Consider the following 18,719-nt stretch of genomic DNA (forward strand, 5'->3'; position numbering starts at 1 on the left):
AATGCAGTGCCATCTAGTGGCTCAACTATAAGTCTAAAGTTTTTGTATGCTAATGGCAGCTAAAATCGAGTACACATTCGTCAACGGCAGACGTACTACAGTTACAGTTTTCTTCGCTGCACTTATTTCTCAATTTGTTTCACTTTCGATGGTGTGTAGCACAGATCGTTCCGTGGCACTTAGTAGTTGAGTAAAACTATTGATAAGATTCACCGCATTCTGTTGTCATGGGCTGTCTGAGACATGCCAAAGCCGAGCATTCCGAGGATTTACATGACACCCTCCAATGCGTAGCGCATAGAATCTTATGTCTTGTCACGATGACATCGAACAATACAGCGAACCGACGCCTGCAATATTCAGGGTCCACATCGGTGCCTGTATTCAAACTATTCCTTTATCAGCCATCAAAAGGCCGCCATTAGCATGTACAGATGATATATGCACATAGATGATGATGATAGTTATCGAAGTGGCTCGACTAAATTTCGGAATGGGTCTACAAAAAAAAAAAAAAAGAAAAAAAAGAAGGCTGAATTTTAAAAAAAATGTAAAGAGAATTAATATATTCTGTAAACAACTTAATTTTCGCGAATTGTGGGCAATTTGCGAAAAATAGATCCCGCAAACAATTCTAGTAAAATGTAGACACGAAAATTAAAAGCCATGAATTATTCCAAAACTTCAGCTTTAACCTAAATCGCGAAATATTGAGCCCATGAAAAGGAGTCGTTTACAGTACTTCAGTTTTGCAAATAATTCATTTCATTTTATTATCTGTCAAAGGTACATGGAAGTACATTACATGAAGGGCGAAAGGAAACAAATTTAAACAAGTTGATCCGAAGCACTGAATAATAAGGAACATCGTGTACACAAAAAAAAAAATTAAAAATGAAAGACGTTTACAACACCCCGTAACGCCGAATTAGAGTGCAGCTCTTGAGGAAGAGGAGCGAAGGGTACTGAGGGGAGGGTTTCCCTCTCCTCCTCATCCTCCCTGCTACTCCTCCTCCCCTCATCCTTCAAGCTCCTCCCCCTTCTCCTCCCCTCGCGGTGCATTATGGGACATTTTCCATAATGCACCGCGCAGTTACGCCGACGCTGCTCAAGCTGGAAACATGTGCCCAAGAGTTGCGCTCTAAAAAACTAAAGGAACAATAGGTAGTGGAAACTTTGCAAAGATTTCTGAATTCATTGTGATAAGTTTAATTTACAATTAATTGAGGAAGAGAATTCCAGTTATTAATGGCAAGATCCAGTGGGGAGTTCTTAAATTTATTAGTCCTCGCGGTCGAGAGCAGACTTTAGTGCAGGTATCTGAATTTCCGAGAGTAATCATGTGATATGAAACGACTTGCCTCGTATTGAACAGATTCTAGTTTGTTAATAAGATAGGATTGATGAGGCCACCAAATAAAGTTAGCAAGGTGACCCAGAAACCTCACCAGACATAAATCAAAGAGCAAAGTCACTATCACATATGGCTATACGACTAATGAGAATGATAGATCTGATGACAATATGCAATTTATGACACAGGACAACATTTTAAACTCTACCCTTTTCCCCACAAAAAAAAAAAAGGAAGTTTTGCTCAATGTACATATGTTGCACGAAGTAGTTCTTACAAGATTCGGTTGTCGGAGGCAGAAGCTATGCTTTTGGCGTATGAAACGTGTACGTCTTGATAAGGTAACATATCTCTTATCTGAAATGCACCTACATATATCTCAAGTCTCAGCATAAAGAGGGAAATTAGTAATGCTCCGCGAGAAGCCATACTTTTTTTTACTACGGTTCTTGAGGTGAAAATGAGTATAGTTACACATACAACAGGGGACTACGAATAGTCACACTGGTAATGACAATCTACAATAAAAAAATTAGACAAAAAACATTTTGAGGCAGTTTTTTGTAATTGTAAATAATACCTTCGCACTTTCGAGGCGCATCGAGGCGCCGCTTCCTTTTGCGCTAGAGGCAGTGGGCCCGGCATGACTAGAAAGGTTGTGCCCATCTGCGGGATGGCCTAAATGCCTTCGATGGCTGGGGTTTACAGACCCCTGAGCCAGAGTATTGATATAAACAAAGCATCCTGGGCGCTCTTTACACTTGCAGTGTTTACTGGCTTGTGTGCAATTGGATGTAGAATTGTATGATTTTTCCTTTGTGTATGTGTGAGATCAGACCGGTGTGGGGGATCAGATTTCCAATCTGAGCTACGGTTTTGCTGCATTGCTTGCACTTACAAGGATTTTGACTGCGCATTTGAATGTAGTCGGGTTCGCAAGCAGTCTGAACTTGTGCACAGCTTATACATGTAACATTTTTTTTATCAATATGCGTCCGGTTGCGGATGATCAGACTTAGGTACAGGCATATTATTCATTCTATTTTTTTTTTTTTCGGTTTGGGTCAAAGCGCAGCTGCGGTGTCGGAAGGATCAGCGCGGGCGGTGGGGGAAGATGGCGGCCTGACCAGGAAAGGGGGAGTGTCGCGGGAATGTCGCTTTCAGGGGTGCCTCGAGCGGGTGTTTGCCTAATTGGGGAGCCGGGACAAGGGGACACTTTCCCACGGATGGCTGCCTTCTGGGGTAGTAAACGGTGCCGAACATGTTGGCTTTGCTTTCATGGTATGAGCGGGCCGGGTTCGTGGGTGTGCCCATCTTAAGGCGCCTTCTTGTAATGAGCGTCGAAGAAAACGTAGGGTCTTTGTGTGTTTTATTTTGGTTATTCGTTTGAGACGACAGCATGTTGTTGTTCTGCTTGTGTGCTTTTAGGACCAACTGTCTACCAGAAAGAAAATCGCCTGGGAAACTGGGCGATTGGATCGGACGATTGGGAGAGGGAACCTGACTCCGACTCTTAAGACGGAGGGGCGAACGATGAGAACGGGCTTTTTGAGACGGATCGAGCTGGGTGGCGGTTGGGTTCCTCGTCGAGGATTTGGAGGACAGAAAGTGCGGGCGGCGACGTCTGGTCGCGCCCACTACTGTGAACGTACTATGTTAAATAAATCTACCTAAGTTAAAGTATAATGCCACCTGACTGAACTTCACTTCGCATCGTGTTCGCCATCAGGCCTCTTGTTACAAGTGGCCGAACATCATCAACATCAACCCCACCCATTCGTAACTATCAGACTATTCAATTTTCAGGTTTCCAAACATTGCTTTGTGGTCATGTGTGAATAGTGGATTTTGAGGTCGAAGCGAATTGTAGTTTTGGCCTAATATTTCCTAATCAAATATTGAATAGTTTCTCTATCCCTTTCACCACTATTGCACCATGCTTAAATGAAAACCCAGCTGAACTAATAAATGCTGTTCTCAAGCTTCGATTTCTCCAAGTTTAGCTAATTTCAATCCAACTATATTTATAGACTATGACCTCAAAAAGTCCAATGCCTACATTGTCATGGTAAGGAAACAACGAATTTGACAAAAAAATTAAACCTATAGAGGCACCCAGCTGTACCGAATCGAGGGGATTTATAAATCTATACATTCACATCCATGCAGGTAGCAACATTCTCAAAGTTTCCATTTATTTTTAAATACACCAGGTGTGCACCATCCCACTTTAAAAGTATGCGTTTATCCTATGCACATGAATGATATTCGAGGAGTTTTTTTCTAAAAGAGCCAAATCTATCTGAACCGAAACTGAGACAAACAGGAATGTGCACTTGTCAGATTGCTTTGAGCCTGTACTGCGGACACCTTTACATTTGTTATTCTCACATAATACAACCAATCTCAGAGTAAAGGCACGACCACATTGGCGTTTCGGAGGCCTGCGGCTCGACGGTCGTCGCTGCCTGTTGCCGGCGGAAACCAGTTTTCGGCTTCAACGTCACGACGTGCGGCGCCGCACACCCAACCGCTCCGTGCGCGGTTCTGAGCTCAGCGCCGCACGCCGCAGAAGAGAGGAGCCAATGGGAGGTGGCGTAGATAGTGACGTCGCGATGCCATGGCAACGCTCAAGCCGGTCCTCGGCGCGTCTCGAAGCGAAGGACGTGTTTCGTGTCGTCTGCTCCCCCTATTTCCCCCTGATGACTTCCCCAACGGAGCGGTTCCTTGACACTAACCGCTGGGAAATTATAGGAGGAATTCGGAATTACAAGTGAGTTTCTCCGTGGCACTTGTTGCATGTCGTCTCTGTTGTGACGGGTGTCGTGTTGATTTGGTGACACTTTCGAGAGTAGCCTTCATCTCTGGCGCGCCGCCGGGGCAGCAAAGCCCTGGCGGCGCGCCAGACCTGTCCTGTCCTTCAATGTTTCGGTAGAACCAACTCGGCCGGACCCAAAACCTGCGCCTCCTTCCCTTCAGAGCGCGGCGACGTCGCAAGAGCAACGAGCAGGCTAGGATAATCACATTCACGCTGATCACCAGGTCATTATGAACTCCTACCGTCTAGACAGCGAGTGCGGAACGGAAGAATCTAACGAAGAGCAGACGACGAAAGAGCGGGAAAACCGGGAAAACCGACGGGAGGCGCGATCGCGGGATCCAGTGCTGTCACGTGACGCCTGCAAAACGGAGGCCAATGTGGACTCCTCGCGTTGGGACGCCGGACGGCGGTGCCGCCCGGCGGTGCCGCCCGGCGGCACCGCCCGGCGGCGCCGTTTACGCTAGTATGGTCGGGCCTTAACACCTTTTGAAAATGATAGACATCTGAACTTCAGCGAAAATTGGCTTAGTTTCAATCTCTAAATTTAGCTCTTCCAGGAAAAGAAAAAAAGAAAGAAATTTGCGTTTTTTGTAAATATTGATTGCAGCAGGTAAGCTTCGTGGAGTGCACCGGAGCACTGCAGAGAAGCAACACCCGCAGAGGTCACTTCCGTGGGTGTTGCTTCTCTGTGGTGCACACTGCTCAGTAAGAAGTGCGCTTAACGGGGCTAACCCACTGTGATCCACACTTAGAAAAATACAAATATCCCAGTTCATCCCGAAGGGAATATCGAATTGTGTATTATGCTAATCAAATATTTGCACAACACTATTGCTTTCTCTTTTGTTTTTTGTGCATTCGATTGTGGCATTTGAAGGATGACAGCCATGTGAAGGCTTTGGGGCACAGCTTACATTTGTAAGGTTTGTTGCCTGTGTGTGTTCGAACGTGGCTGGTCAGGGTTGATTGCCAAGTGAAGGCTTTGGGACACAGTTTACACTCGTAAGGTCTTTCACCTGTGTGTGTTCGATTGTGTAGGATGAGAGCGACATTCTGAGCAAAGGCTCTGGGGCATAGCTTACACTCGTAAGGTTTTTCACTCGTGTGTATTCGACTGTGCACAGTGAGATTGTAACGCTGAGCAAAGGCTTTAGGGCAATGCTTGCATTTGTAAGGTTTGTTACCTGTGTGTGTTCGAATGTGGCCGGGCAGGGTTGATTGTCGAGTGAAGGCTCTAGAGCACAGTTCACATCTGTAAGGCTTTTCACCCGTGTGCATTCGATTGTGGATGGTCAGACAGCTATTTCGAGTGAAGGCCTTGGGGCATTGCTTGCACTTGTAAGCTTTCTCACCTGCGTGTATTCGATTGTGGTTGGTTAAACTGCCACTGTGTGCAAAGGCTTTAGGGCATTGTTTGCACTTGAAAGATTTTTCTGCCGAATGTGTTTGATAGTCCTTGGTCAGATTACCATGCTCCTTAAAGGCTAAATGACAGCGCGGGCACTTGCAGGTACTTGTGTGAGTAAAACAGACCTTCTCTCCGAGGGACAGTTTCGGAGAACTCTGACATTTGAATGGAATATCACTTCTATGCATTTGAGTGTGGCACTGCAATTCTGACATGGAGTCAAACAACACTGAACAATGCTGGCACCTGAATTGTTTATCACCATGGGAGACAAGGTGGCTAATAATTCCATGCTGATCTGTAGTGACATAGGCACAGAGACAGCATTTAAACCAGATGTCCTCAGTGGCTCTAAGCTGGCAGCTGGTTGCCTCCACAAGTGCAGCTCCTTCACCTATCAAAAAAGATGTCACATGTATTAGGGCAGACATGAAAAGCCCAAAGACCTGGCATCATGGGACATCCATATCCTTGTAAACTTTAGAGGGAAAATTTGTTACGTGACGTCAGGTCACACAACATTATAACGTGACGTCATGCGGATTTTGCACATAAATTTAGCGGGGATATTGATGTCATTTGACTTAGTCACGGTGTTACGTGAGGTACCATCTGATACAATGGCGGCTAATGACGACAAGTTCTGTGAAATAAATTTTCAAGCATTATTTAGTGGGGGAATTATTAAACAGTATGTTTTTACTGTTTATTTTCTTGTAAAAAAATTTTATATCATCAATCCTGAAATACCCATTTCATTCCATGCATAGTTGGACTTTAGAGGGAGGCTCAAATGACATAATGTGATTAAACTGCACAGCTGATCAGCTGACCACCACCCTCTTCCATAAAAAAAATAAGATACGAAACAGTCAATATGAAATGAGATTAACATACAAAATGTTAATACTGGTACACACTAAACTCATGTAACAGAAATAAAATCATGCCTGACGTGTGCTAAAATGCCAAACAATCTCCCCTTATTCAAAAAGAGTTACCATCTGCTGGTTGGTGTGCAGCGTAAAAATTGAAGCAATTATCTATGGAACAACTTGAACATTTTCAGCTGTTGGATTTTGGTTGTGACCACTGCTACACTTGATAACAGGCTCACGGTTGAGTACTTCCTTTTTGAGGGGACACTGCTTACTCTCTTTTCGTGCTTAAATATTGCTTAAATGTCACGAGCAATTAAGGTACTGAAAAGCAGGGTGGAATATGTCTTGTGAATCATTTCGCTAATCCTTCTGCAAACCCACAAACACCACGCCGGTGCGCACGGTATTCCACAGTTGCAGCGGATGGCTCGTATCACGCACTCGCGAGTTACTGTAAAGATTTTTAGCTGGTTCCAATTAGACTTTTGGGGCATTCAATGCAAAGCTTGAGTCCACTACTTCTGTTAATATGCCCTCAGCAAGGAAGCTTAAATGTGTGGCACATATAGGGCCCGCATTTAGTGCTTTAGCGTCCGAGCTGGGGGTGCAGCCTCGATAGAGCGTGCAGTCGCCGACTGCCGGCGGTGCGGGCAATTGTTGTCTGCTTTTGGAGTGGGGACTTTCCTCAGTGTGTGCTCGGTGGCAGGAATGTGGACTACACATAACTATGAAGGCTCTTGCCTGCAACCCTTTTGTACCACCAAAGTGAGCGACAATGGCGAGCTTAGCAATGCGAAGCAGCGGGTTGGGCGGAGATACCCTAAAATGTATTCGGAAATACAAACACACAGATACATGATGAAGACAGTTGAAATGCTGTTCCTGCAATATATCCTTGCTAAGGTGTCTCGATACATATCAGAAATACATTTAAAAAACAAGAAAAAAGTATTTGGAAATACATATACAGGAATTCTAATTTTGCCGGGCATATATTTTTCTTCAAAGAAGGCTTTTTGTGATGCGAGCTTTTGTATTACAGGCAAAAAGTTACCATTTGAAAAACAAAAGTGAAACGACCTTTTGCTACATATTTTATTTTTTCATTAGGAAGCAATACCAAACAAAAGTAAACGTACGACTTTGCTGCTAAACTCGACTACATTTGATCAAAAGTGTCTTTTTAAAGAGCTCGTCGGTCAGCTGTTGCCGATTTGGGAAGAATCATGTTAGAAAAAAAGATAAAGCATTCCACAAGTGTCAACAAACACTGGTTCATGTTGAAACAAACGAAAACGGCCTTCACAGTGGGAAAGTTTTAAACCATGCAAATATGCTTTTTTTTATGTATACGAAGACCTCGCTGGAGGTAGTAAAATGTAGGCTTCGTTGACACAGTTTGTACTTTTGAGGCAGAAAAGGAGTCCTCCAGTGAAAACAAAAGCTCATACTAATCGTGAGGTAAAGGGTGAAGTTAAACTCTGGCGTTCTCGAGCCCGAAATTACATTTGGCATAGAATTGCCATTTTTCTTTTAACATGAAGCAGTGGTAACTAAGTTGGTATTGAAAAGATTGAAGATACTTTCCATCTAGAAGGTAGTGCAGTTCTCCTTTAGATATATTGAACACATTCAAAGCAATATCACATGAACCTCTAAATTCATTTCCCATATTTGGAATCCATCCAAATATCCCCGAAAGGTCAGCAACCTGTAGTCCCAAGTCGGTGCCTTTAATGCAGTCATTGCAAGACGTCGCCTTGGAATGAGATGGTGTTCTTATATTTCATGATCTGAAGGAACCAACTTTATGCTTGCTCTAGTAAATGGGACTGGAAGTGCGATGTACATTTGTAAAGCTCGTACACACAGTGATTTCAATGTTTTGATTCCACAAAAACAGTTCAAGGAAACATGGGTATAACATTATGTCACCAATCATGGTAACATAATGTTTGAAACAACCCTTGGTCTGCTTGATAACAAAGCCTCAAGGTGCCATTTACTATAACTTCTACACCTATAAAGCAAAAAAAAAAAAAAATGGAAACAGTTTTTTGAGCTTTTGCTTGGGGGTCACTGATTTCTCGAACATTACAACAAGATACATTGACCCGGTATTGTATCGCGACACAAGGAATGCGCCGAAAATGTATCCCGATACTGAAACAGATATTGATTGAGAAATTGCATCGATAAAGAAATATAAATATGAAAAGTATTTCTAAAACACTATTGTGACACATTTGTATCACGATACTGCCCAACCCTGATGTAAAGAGGGAAGAGCAAGGGATGCTGCTGCAAAACGAGCGCCGGGCCCCGCAGTGACACGAAGGCAGTAGCCAATATCCAGTGGCTGGCCTGGAGTTCAAGCAACACCTCATAAACAATCCTGATGGCACTCTAAATGCAAAGCATTTAGAACGCCATTATAAAATTCCAAAGAAATGGCAAATCTCTTTTTTGTATCACCTATCTCGACCCCCCCCCCCCCCCCTCCCCCTTCCCCAGATGGTCGTCTGGTGGCATAGAGATGAGTGGTGTACACGAGCACCGTTCAATTTACCAGCAACGCATCTTTGACTGCTGCGTTTACCGCGTCCAAAAAAGTGGTCTCTCGATTTCCCCTGATGACGTCATAGAAGTGTCATGCTATCGCCAGTCGCGTTCCTGGCACCGTCCCAACAGCTGTGGTGTATGCAGTCTTGGGTAAGTTACTTTTAAAAAGTAATTCGTTACAGTTACAGTTACTTTCAGAAAAAAGTAGCGAAGTTACCGTTACAGTTACCGCAACAAAAGAATAACTCGTTACAGTTACAGTTACTTTTCTATAACACAAAAAAAAAAAAAAAAACTAGAAAACGCCCCTCACAAAGTTTTATTGCATAAAATTAAAAAGTATGCCTTTCACTTCATATTGTAGCTTAGCAGCAGTTGCTTCTCGAAGTTAGTCTTTGAAAGTTTCCACGCCAGAGTAGTGGCGCAAATCAAAATACGAAACATGCGCTGTGCGGAGTAGTCGCGCTAATCAAAATATGAAACATGCGCAGTGCCCTCCACGTGTATTGTTGTTTCACGGTTGATTAACCCGATTAAAAAGCGTTTGCACAAAAAAAAAAAAAAAAGAAGAAAAACCACAACATAGATAGTGCCTCAAGACACTAAGATGTAAGTGTTCAGTCACAAAGTACAAGCGCGTGCGTAAAGATAACTAGAATTTTTTTTTCATAAAATCTACATGTGGCTATATTCGGGTCGTGACTCGCGAGAAGGAACGTTTTCACAACTTTGTGCAAGGTCAACTTGACACTTGAAATGTCGAAATAGACGATTTGGAAAGTGCAAGGAATGGCTAAATTGCACTCGTTCAGTGAGATATTATTCATAAAAAACTTTAAAGTAACGACAAAAGTAACGTCGTTACTTTCATCGTTACCTCAGAAAAAAGTAATAGAACTACAGTTACAAGTTACATTTTTAAAAAGTAACTCGTTACAGTTACAAGTTACCAAAAAAGTAACGAAGTTACAGTAACGCGTTACTACCCAAGACTGGGTGTATGTGGCAGGCGCCTGTTCTCCTGCAGGTCCTCCTCCAGGGTGGCAGTTTAGGGAAGCTTCGGCAGTCAGAAGTTGAGAACCCGTGACGACAGCGACACTCGCATTTGCTGTGTGCTACTCGCAGTTTCTCGTTAGCATTTCTACGACCAACTGCCTGGATCGCGACATGCAACAGCACGACGCTTCGGCTTCTGTGACGTCATTTGTTGCCACTTGGGAACCACTTGTGATGTATGGGCAGCACAGGATGCTAAATACACCAGTCGAAGACGGGTTCTAAACACCATACCTGCACGGGTGCAGAAAATTGTTGGGCAGTGTACCGTGTACCTCCGGTATGTGTACTACGATACGACCGGAAGTAGACCGCCCTACACTTTTCTGCACCGGTGCAGAAGGTGCAGGTAAATCGAACGAAGCTGCAATGTAGAAATCTAGCGTTTACCTTCAGGTCTCTTTCCGGCATCGCCAGGCGCTCCTGTGTAATTGAACAAGGTGGGTACGAAGTCAGGGCGGTCTTTGAAGTTCGATGGCCGCCCTAGAATTCAGCGTCACATTATAAACGAGCCAAGCTCGTCTGAAGCTTGCATGAGTCGTACCTGTGACAAAGTGCGCGCTGCAGACATGGCAATCCCCTTTCGGCACCCATAGCGAGCCGTCCGGGTGAACACTCCTCACTGCAGCTACCCAAGCGGCTCTCTTCTCGGGATGCAATAGCGGCGATGGAAATCTAAAAAGCCTTGCGATATCTTTTCCGTCAAAATAATTGGTCGAACCACAGATGACACAAGCTGACATTCGGCTCGGGGGATCGGGCTCTTCACTGGCTCTCGGCTAGGCTTCGGCTACTTGTGATCCTTCGGCTTTGCTTGGCCATTTTGACAAAATTCGATTTCTTTTGCCTTTACACCTTTACCTGACGTTATAAAACGCCAGATTCACAAGTGCAACATTTTAAATTAGGTAACATATCCTATATTTTTATTTTGTAGACATGAATAGGTGGATGAATAAAATTTGCTGATTACTTTGTATTTTCCAACGAGGTTTCTTTTTGTTTTAACGTTTATTTTAATAGTAAGTAAGTAGATCACGACCCACTCGTGGTTTGGATCAGGGCGGGTACTCTGGAAGAGTGCCTCTGGTTCAAAAAGGCACTGGTTCCATAATAAAATAAAATAAAGGGTTCACGTTTGAGCTTTGCACTAGAAGACGCTTGTTGCCGCCCACTATGAAGTTCAGCTACCATTTTTGTACATCTACGTTATTCAATCACACCGAAACTGCCGAAACTTTGCGAAACTAGCGAAACCAGCGAAACTCACATGTTGCACATTTGGACCGTTGCTGCTGTTGCTGCCTCGAAACCTCTTTCCGTTGCGTCGATCCCGATTCCCGTCCCATGTGTTCCTTGTTCTACTTTTTGATTCATAGTGGTTCGGCGGTTCCTGCTTGACATCGACAACGACCCTTGTGTGCTGGTGCGACCGATGCAACGCTGGTGTGCCTTCAGCGCTGCAGCTGGTTCAGTTACGCAAGTTCTATAGAAGTTGAACTGTGCCCCAACTTGTCAACGTGAGCGTCATGGTCGGACCCCTGCTACTTCCACCTGCACCCGTCGATGACAGCGGTGTCTTCGGCCGCCTGTCAGGTGAGTGTCTCTCCCAATACCCCTTCGCCTAGGCAGTTCATACCACGGCCGGTCATGGTTCATACGACGGTGCTCGGCACACTTTTGCCAGAGCTTTCTAGAGGAGATGTGTAGGTGGCGGTACCCCGCCACATGACCTGCCGGAAGCGCCAGGACCTGGAGTATAATCACCTCGAGGCTGTATTCGTCAAGGTAAATCATCACCGGGGAAAAGTGCTGATCCGCTGTGTTTACTGCCCCCAACCTCACAGTCTACATCCTACGATCTTCTCGGCGACTCTCTCAAACGGGCTGGAATTCAACTCTCGACAGGACGAATCCATCTGCACCCATCCCATCGGCCCCCTGGGATGATATGCTACTCAATATTTTCAAGTTCGTGTGGAGCCCTCCTATATTGCACACTCTGGGAGAACGTCCTTCCTAGACCTGGCCTTCATTAGCAATACAGCACATGTATCGAGCTGTTCCCTTGAGTCTGGTCTCCCCGGCTCCGACCACCACACAATTTATCTTGAGAGCCTACTCAAGCCGCCAAAATCCGGTCCGCACGTAAAGCGAATCCAGCAGTTCCTGAAGACTGATGGATCGCACCTCCAGAACCTGCTGCAACTTGCACCCTGGTCCCTGGTGAGTGAATAGCCTTGTATTCCCGATGCCCTACGACCTTTGGTTAGATCCCTTTTCACACATAGAACCAGAATGTGTTCCCACAAGGATGACGACTGGCCGGGATAGACCATGGATAACTCAGGATATCATTTGGCTCTCCTGTAAAAAACGCCAGTTATTCAAGAAAGCACATATCACCAAAAATTCACTCCATTTCAGCGCAGCGCAGGAAGCACAGAAAAGTCTAAAGTAATCTACTCTGCACACAAGGCCTAGAAGGAGTCGATTGCAAAGAAAGCGATCCATTTCCCAAAGCTTTTTTGGGCCCATGTAAACAGTTGATGGAAGCCAGGTAATTTGATATTTGATATTTTTTTATATTTTATTACACTTTGGGTGGGTAGGGACGTGCAGGGTGTGCAGGTGTTACAGAAAGGCTGGCGCCCATGCAGTAGGTATGCCCATAACACCAACCCGCACGTCCTCTCTCTACAGTTTTTACAGGTAGTTAAAACAAAACACACAAACAAAGAAAAGTGGGAACCCGGGGCCATAGCGGAACTTTTCAGTGACCATTTCTCATCGGCTTGGACCATCCCTGGCAACCTATCACCGCTACCCTCCAACACGCCCCGCTGTAGTTCACCACTTGCATCGTTCAAGGTGTGTGAGGAAGACGTTGCAGAAGCATTGCGGCGTATGAACCCATCTCAGAGGGCTGGACCCCACGGAGTGCACCCAGCTTTCTTGAGGATGTGCTCCAACAAACTCGGCCCGATCATATCAAAACTCTTCACAAACTCTCTTCGGGCCGGCTCTGTCCCCCGACAATGGAAGACTGCCTAGGTTACCCCAATACACAATGGAAGTGGGCTGTCCAAGTCACTCGTGTCCTCGTACCGGCCAATATCAACTACATCCATCATATGCAGAACGATGGAGAGAATCGTTAATTGACATTTACTAGAACACACTGAGCGACACCAGTTGCTTTCTTCGCACCAGTATGGTCTCTGCCCTGGCCGGAGCTGTGAGCTAGCTCTCGCAACCATGGTTCACACTATGAGCAGTTCCCTAGATGGACTTACACTCTGCGAGCTCGTCCAACACAACTTTAAGTAGGCTTTCAACAAAGTTGACCACTCCATCCTACTACAGAGACTCTCTGTCATAGGAATATCCGGCAACCTGTTGAGCTGGGTAACGTCATTCCTGCTCGGTCGTACCCAGCACGTAATCTTTGACAAGCAGAGGTCTAACACTGCAGAGGTCGTTTTGGGGATTCCTCAGGGTAGTGTCCTAGGCCCTACCCTCTTTGACATCTTTATTGATGACATCACCCGGAACTTGGGTTTTACGTGCCTTCTGTATGCTGACGACCTCACCCTCGTGCAGCCAATCTGTCGCCCCCTCGACCACCAACTTCGACCACCACCACCAGGTTTTCGCCTGGTCAGGCAAAAGCAGACTTCCGCTGGACATTGCCAAGTGCACTGCGATGCAGATATCCTCATCCAGGCAGCAGCGTTCCGCACTCCCCTGCTGCAATCTCGGCGGAGTGAACATCTCTGGAACGACCAGCACCAAGCTGCTAGGCATCAGGCTGGACTGTCGACTCAGTTTCGGCACTCACATTGCTGAAGTGACCTTCCCGAGCCCGAAGGATGCTGGGGTTTGTTACCCGTGTCTCAAGGAAAGCCAGTTCAAGAACACTGAGGCACCTCTACACCGCACTGGTGCTCCCACTCCTTGAACACTGTGCCACAGTCTGGGACTTCCCTCAGGCCATCTTAGCCGCTTCTCTTAAGGGTGTAGAAAGGCGTGCCGCCTACACTATCTTGTGGTGGCAAACCCCTCATGCCCCCGTCACTGGGACCTAGCTACGAATAAACTGATGGCACATGTGGGTTGGAACTGTTTGGCCCTGCGCAGGAAAATCTCGTCTATCCAGCTCTTGGCACCCTGCCTCCTAGAGGCTCCAAAACTTCCTCTCGCTCGGCAGCTGCGGCTGAATCGAAACGGTGGCTTTTAACCACTCTGCCCGCACTGACCGCCACCGCAATACCTTCGTCATCAGGGCAGTAAACCTGTGGCGGTCCCTGCCATCAGAGATGACAGCAGACCTCAAGGAGAGAGAAGATATAAAACCTATCTGCAGGGAGGCAATACTGCACTTGCGGTCCTAAGCAGCATGCATCCGAGTGTTGTTTTGTTTGTTGTTATTATTGTTGTGCTTGTCTCTTTGTGTGTGGGTTTTTTTTGTTTTGTTTTTTAAGTATTTTCTGTTGTCGCTTATGTAACTGCGGCACCACAGACCTCCTGGTAAGGGCTCCTCGCCTTGTGTGGTGTCGCAACTCCTTCCGAGTTGAATATTATTATTATTATTATCGTCCATTTCCTCACCCCAATCAATGTGGGCCAGGCCAAAGCGTACCTAGCAGGGGCAGCACAGTTGCCAGAAGCTGGCTGGTCGAATGGGTCTGTTCAAATTTTGGAGGCCGTACCGACCGACAGCACCCTTTAACACCTCCCTCTGCCTGCAGCCCTGGGATGCGTGACCGTCGAGCCCGTGGGCCGCTGGTTCGAGTCCGTGTATTGCAACCCGCGGGCAAGGCATGCGTCGTCGGCCGCCTCTGTGGGGTCGCAGTCGTCGGACGAGGACGAGCAGGACGGCGGGGCCCCAGAGAGCCCTGCTGACACACGCTACCTGCTCAGCCTGGACCCCAAGGAGTGGCGCCAGCAGGACCACTACCGCGTGCTCGGTCTCCAGGCTAAGCGCCACAGGGCCACCGAGCATGACCTCAAGAAGGCCTGTGAGTGCATCTGGCCAGTTGGCCCGGTTCGTGCTTACGTCGGCCGCGTGTACCACTGCACTCTTCGCATATTGCAAAAGTTCGTAGTTCTGTACTATCACAGTTTGCGGGCACTGGACTTCTCTAAGGACATGTGTGCAACTACAGTGCCCAGGATGCGCCTTTGTCTTGTGGCCTCCCATGCAGCTGAACTGGTCCTGAAGTGGCAAACAGATCCGTATTCATGGCTTGCATTGACGTCACTTCAGCCGCCATTGCTCCGTACTATGCTCCTCTATCCGTACCTTCTGCGACATTCGTTTGGCACCATAGAATTTGTTCTTCTTGGCAAGCTTTGCCGAGAAGAACAAATTCAGTCATGCCAAATATTTGCTGCAGAAGATACGGGCACATAAGCATGGTACGGAGCAATGGTGGCTGCTATGTGCTGTGTGCAGTCTTGGGTAAGTTACTTTTAAAAAGTAATTCTTTACAGTTACAGTTACTTTCAGAAAAAAGTAGCGAAGTTACCATTACAGTTACTGCAACAAAATAGTAACTCGTTACAGTTACAGTCACTTTTAAAAAGTAATGACGTTACTTCTCAGTTACTTTTTTATGACACAAAAAATTTAAGAAAAGCTAGAAAACGCCCCTCACAAAGTTTTATTGCATACAATTAAAAAAGCGCGCTTTTTACTTTATATTGTAACTTAGCAGCAGCTGCTTCTCGAAATTAATCCCTGAAAGATTTCATTTGGTGGCGAACACGTCCCTGCCCTTGCTAAACAGGCGCTCAACCGGCGCGCTGGAAGGAATTGCACGGGGGCAAACGCGTAACCCAATACAAATGCCCTATCCTTGGTAGCACTAGCACATTGCTGATTTGTTGACGGTTGCGCTGGATTCATAAAGTTGCTGGACATATTTCAGTTTGTACCCGGCAAGCCAGAAACAAACCCTACGCAAACAGCAGTAAAGTTTGCCTCGACTGTTTACACCACGCCGGAGTAGTGGCGCAAATAAAAATACGAAACATGCGCAATGCGTAGTAGTGGCGTTAATCAAAATACGAAACATGCGCAGTGCCCTCCGCGTATATTGTTGGTTCACGGTTGATTCACCCGATTAAAAAGTGTTTGCGCAGAAAAAAGAAAAACCGCAACATAAATAGTGCTTCAAGATACTAAGATGTAAGTGTTCAGTCACAAAGTACAAGCGTATCCATCAAAATAACTAGTCTTTTTTTTTTCATCAACTCTACACGTGGATATACGAGTCGTGACTCGCAAGAAAGGATGTATTCACAAGTTTGTGCAAGGCCAACTTGACACTCGAAATGTCGGAAAAGGCCGTTTGGAAAGTGCAATGTATAGCTAAATTGTACTCGTCGTTCGATGATATATTATTCATAAAAATAACTGGAAAGTAACGACAAAAGTAATGCCATTACCTTCTTCATTACCTTAGAAAAAGTAGTAGAACTACAGTTACAAGTTACATTTTTGAAAAGTAACTCATTACAGGTACAAGTCACCACAAAAGTAACGAAGTTACAGAAACGCGTTACTACCCAAGGCTGGCTGTATGACGTCACGTGCAAGGCATGTATATGTAAAGAGTTTAGCCATTCATTGGGAGTATCAATTTTCTGGAATTTATCCCTATATGTTTTCGTTCTTAACACCCACCTTCTAGCTTCAAGCAGCAATAAGCTCCCCACTGAATTGTCATACAACTGTTCCTTTTTTTGTTTTTGTGTCCTTTATATTGTGAAAGCTGATTTCACCTGCGTTCTCTCTTCCCACAATTTCCTCTCAGTTTCCTTTACTCCCTGTTCTACTTATATGCACCGATCAACTTCTCTCGTTGAATTGACACCGTGCTGTTGGATGTCGCAACCCTGGCGGTTGGTCGTATTAATGCTGGCGAAAAAGGCGAGGGTCGCCGTCGTCGTGGGCATCCCATCTCGCGTCTGATTTGGTTTTCATTGACTCTGGCTGCCGAGCCAATTAACGCTCAACGTGTGCAGAGTGAAGGCTGCATCTGCGATAGTTGTATCGTGGCAATGTTCAGGCCGTCGTACGACGAACGTGCGGCGTCGCAGACATGCAGCTCGTGTGTCCGAATAGGGTCTAGCATTGTCGTTCCCTACAAGCGTGCTGATTGTTCTTGCGCAGATCGTCGTAAGGTTCTGCTCCACCACCCGGACAAGCGTCGCACGGCCGGGGAGCAGGTGCGGGACATGGACCACGACTACTTCTCCTGCATCACCCGCGGTGAGGGACCGGCCTAGCTCTCGTGGTGCCTCCTTCTGTATTTTAACCGGCTATTAAGCTGTGGCGACGTTACTAATGCATTGCGCAAAAGACCGTCTGCAGGCGCTGTTCGAGGCGTGTTCGTTCCTTGTCCAACGGGTCACATTGGTCATGCATGAACTGTCTGCAGATGTGTTTGAAGCATGCACGAGGTGAACGTGCTCTGAGATAATTCTATGATCATATGTCTGCAGCAAACACCCTTTTTTGTTTGATGTATAAGCAATCTGACTTAACTTAAGTTAATTTATATACTGTAAACGGCTTAATTTTCGCGAATCGGGCCAAAGCTGAAAATTTGAAATTATTCGCGGGTTCTAATTTTCGCGAATCAAGTGTAGCTTCCGTAGCTTTCACATATTGCTTGAATTGTTTGTGGGACATATTTTTCACGTTTGTAGGCGATTCGCAAAATTTTTGAAAATTAGGTCCTCGTGAAAATTTAGTCGTTTACAGTATATATTTTGTTGGAAATTCTTGAGGGTGGTTCTGGAGTTTATTTTTCACTGCAACTGCGGCATTTACTAGATTTTACTTCTGTCAAACTCTCTTTTCGGAGTTATCAACCTTAAGTTTCTCTTTTATTAACAGTTCTCCAGGATTCTAAAAGAAAGAAGTAGCCATCATGTAAAGAGCAGTCGCGGCTTAGGCAAGGTTGTGCAACTTTATCGCGACGGCAAGAGCGGAGGCTGGGTTTGATAAAGGCGCGGCACGGTGGCAAGAAACAAAAAAACGGGGACGGACATCTGTCTCCGTGTTTTCTGTCTCTTCCACTGTGCACATTTTTTTTTTGGTTAGGTTTCATTTGTGTTTTTGTCTCATCATTGTGATGCCCACAGCATGTTCGCACACGTGCAACAAAAGTGAGGAAAGTGATAATTGTTGGATTCCAACAAGCCACAGAATTCCCGCGTCCCAAGCTGCAGCCTGCCATTGCCAACGGAATGCTCCTAAAACGACTCGTTACGCCTCAAGTATTTGGAGTTTTGCTCCGAATTGCCCGGTATTGTTCCCTTGCTGCTCCGCACATTTCAAACGACTCCGGGCGTAGTCAGCACCACCTGGAACATAAGGTCGCACATGGCATTGGCGAATCCCCGACCCTGTCTTATAGCGACAACTCGACGGTGGTTGCACATTAGTGTTGCGAGACATTGCAAGATGTGCAGGCAATGTTACCGATGCAAGCTAGGTGGCTTTGCAGGGATCTATTATACACTAGCATTGCTCGTTGCTAAAGCGAAAAGTGCTGAGTTGCCGAGCCGCGGGCACACGTGCAGGGCTTAACGTGCCACGCAGCGGAGCAACGGCGCCTGCTC

General features: G+C 45.9%; 2 protein-coding genes across 3 annotated transcripts in view; one reads left to right on the plus strand and one right to left on the minus strand.

Annotated features, from left to right (window-relative positions):
* Nucleotides 1–4,658: 4,658 nt before the first annotated feature.
* On the minus strand, nucleotides 4,659–10,844 carry LOC115321912 (zinc finger protein OZF). Of its 2 annotated transcripts, none has more exons than XM_040219790.2 (3): nucleotides 10,627–10,844; nucleotides 10,473–10,505; nucleotides 4,659–5,977 (listed from the first exon to the last, which is right to left on the minus strand). In XM_040219790.2, the coding sequence occupies exons 1-3, from the start codon at nucleotides 10,823–10,825 to the stop codon at nucleotides 5,004–5,006; spliced, it is 1,206 nt and encodes a 401-aa protein (XP_040075724.1). In that variant the 5' UTR covers nucleotides 10,826–10,844; the 3' UTR covers nucleotides 4,659–5,003. The 2 variants fall into 2 exon arrangements, with proteins under 2 accessions (XP_040075724.1, XP_029838060.2); XM_029982200.3 differs by having other exon boundaries at nucleotides 10,473–10,565.
* Nucleotides 10,845–11,202: 358 nt separating this feature from the next.
* LOC8023793 (dnaJ homolog subfamily C member 2) overlaps nucleotides 11,203–18,719 on the plus strand; it is a 52,087-nt gene continuing 44,570 nt past the window's right edge. The window contains exons 1-3 of the mRNA XM_040219789.2: nucleotides 11,203–11,678; nucleotides 14,834–15,103; nucleotides 17,263–17,361. Coding sequence (XP_040075723.1) covers nucleotides 11,612–11,678; nucleotides 14,834–15,103; nucleotides 17,263–17,361 — 436 coding nt within the window. The 5' untranslated portion in view covers nucleotides 11,203–11,611. The remainder of the gene's footprint in view (nucleotides 11,679–14,833; nucleotides 15,104–17,262; nucleotides 17,362–18,719) is intronic.

Source organism: Ixodes scapularis, unplaced genomic scaffold (genome assembly GCF_016920785.2).
Source record: "Ixodes scapularis isolate PalLabHiFi unplaced genomic scaffold, ASM1692078v2 PGA_scaffold2__306_contigs__length_199485367, whole genome shotgun sequence".
In the NCBI taxonomy this organism is placed as follows: Eukaryota; Metazoa; Arthropoda; class Arachnida; order Ixodida; family Ixodidae; genus Ixodes; species Ixodes scapularis.

Excerpts from the sequence above, each read along its gene's own strand:
- LOC115321912 (XM_029982200.3), bottom strand. The coding sequence starts at position 10,825 with ATGTCAGCTTGTGTCATCTGTGGTTCGACCAATTATTTTGACGGAAAA. Across the intron at positions 10,566-10,626 it reads CAGCGCGCACTTTGTCACAG|GGCGGCCATCGAACTTCAAA; the intron begins GTACGACTCATG and ends GCTGAATTCTAG. Across the intron at positions 5,978-10,472 it reads TGCCGGAAAGAGACCTGAAG|GTGAAGGAGCTGCACTTGTG; the intron begins GTAAACGCTAGA and ends CTTTTTTGATAG.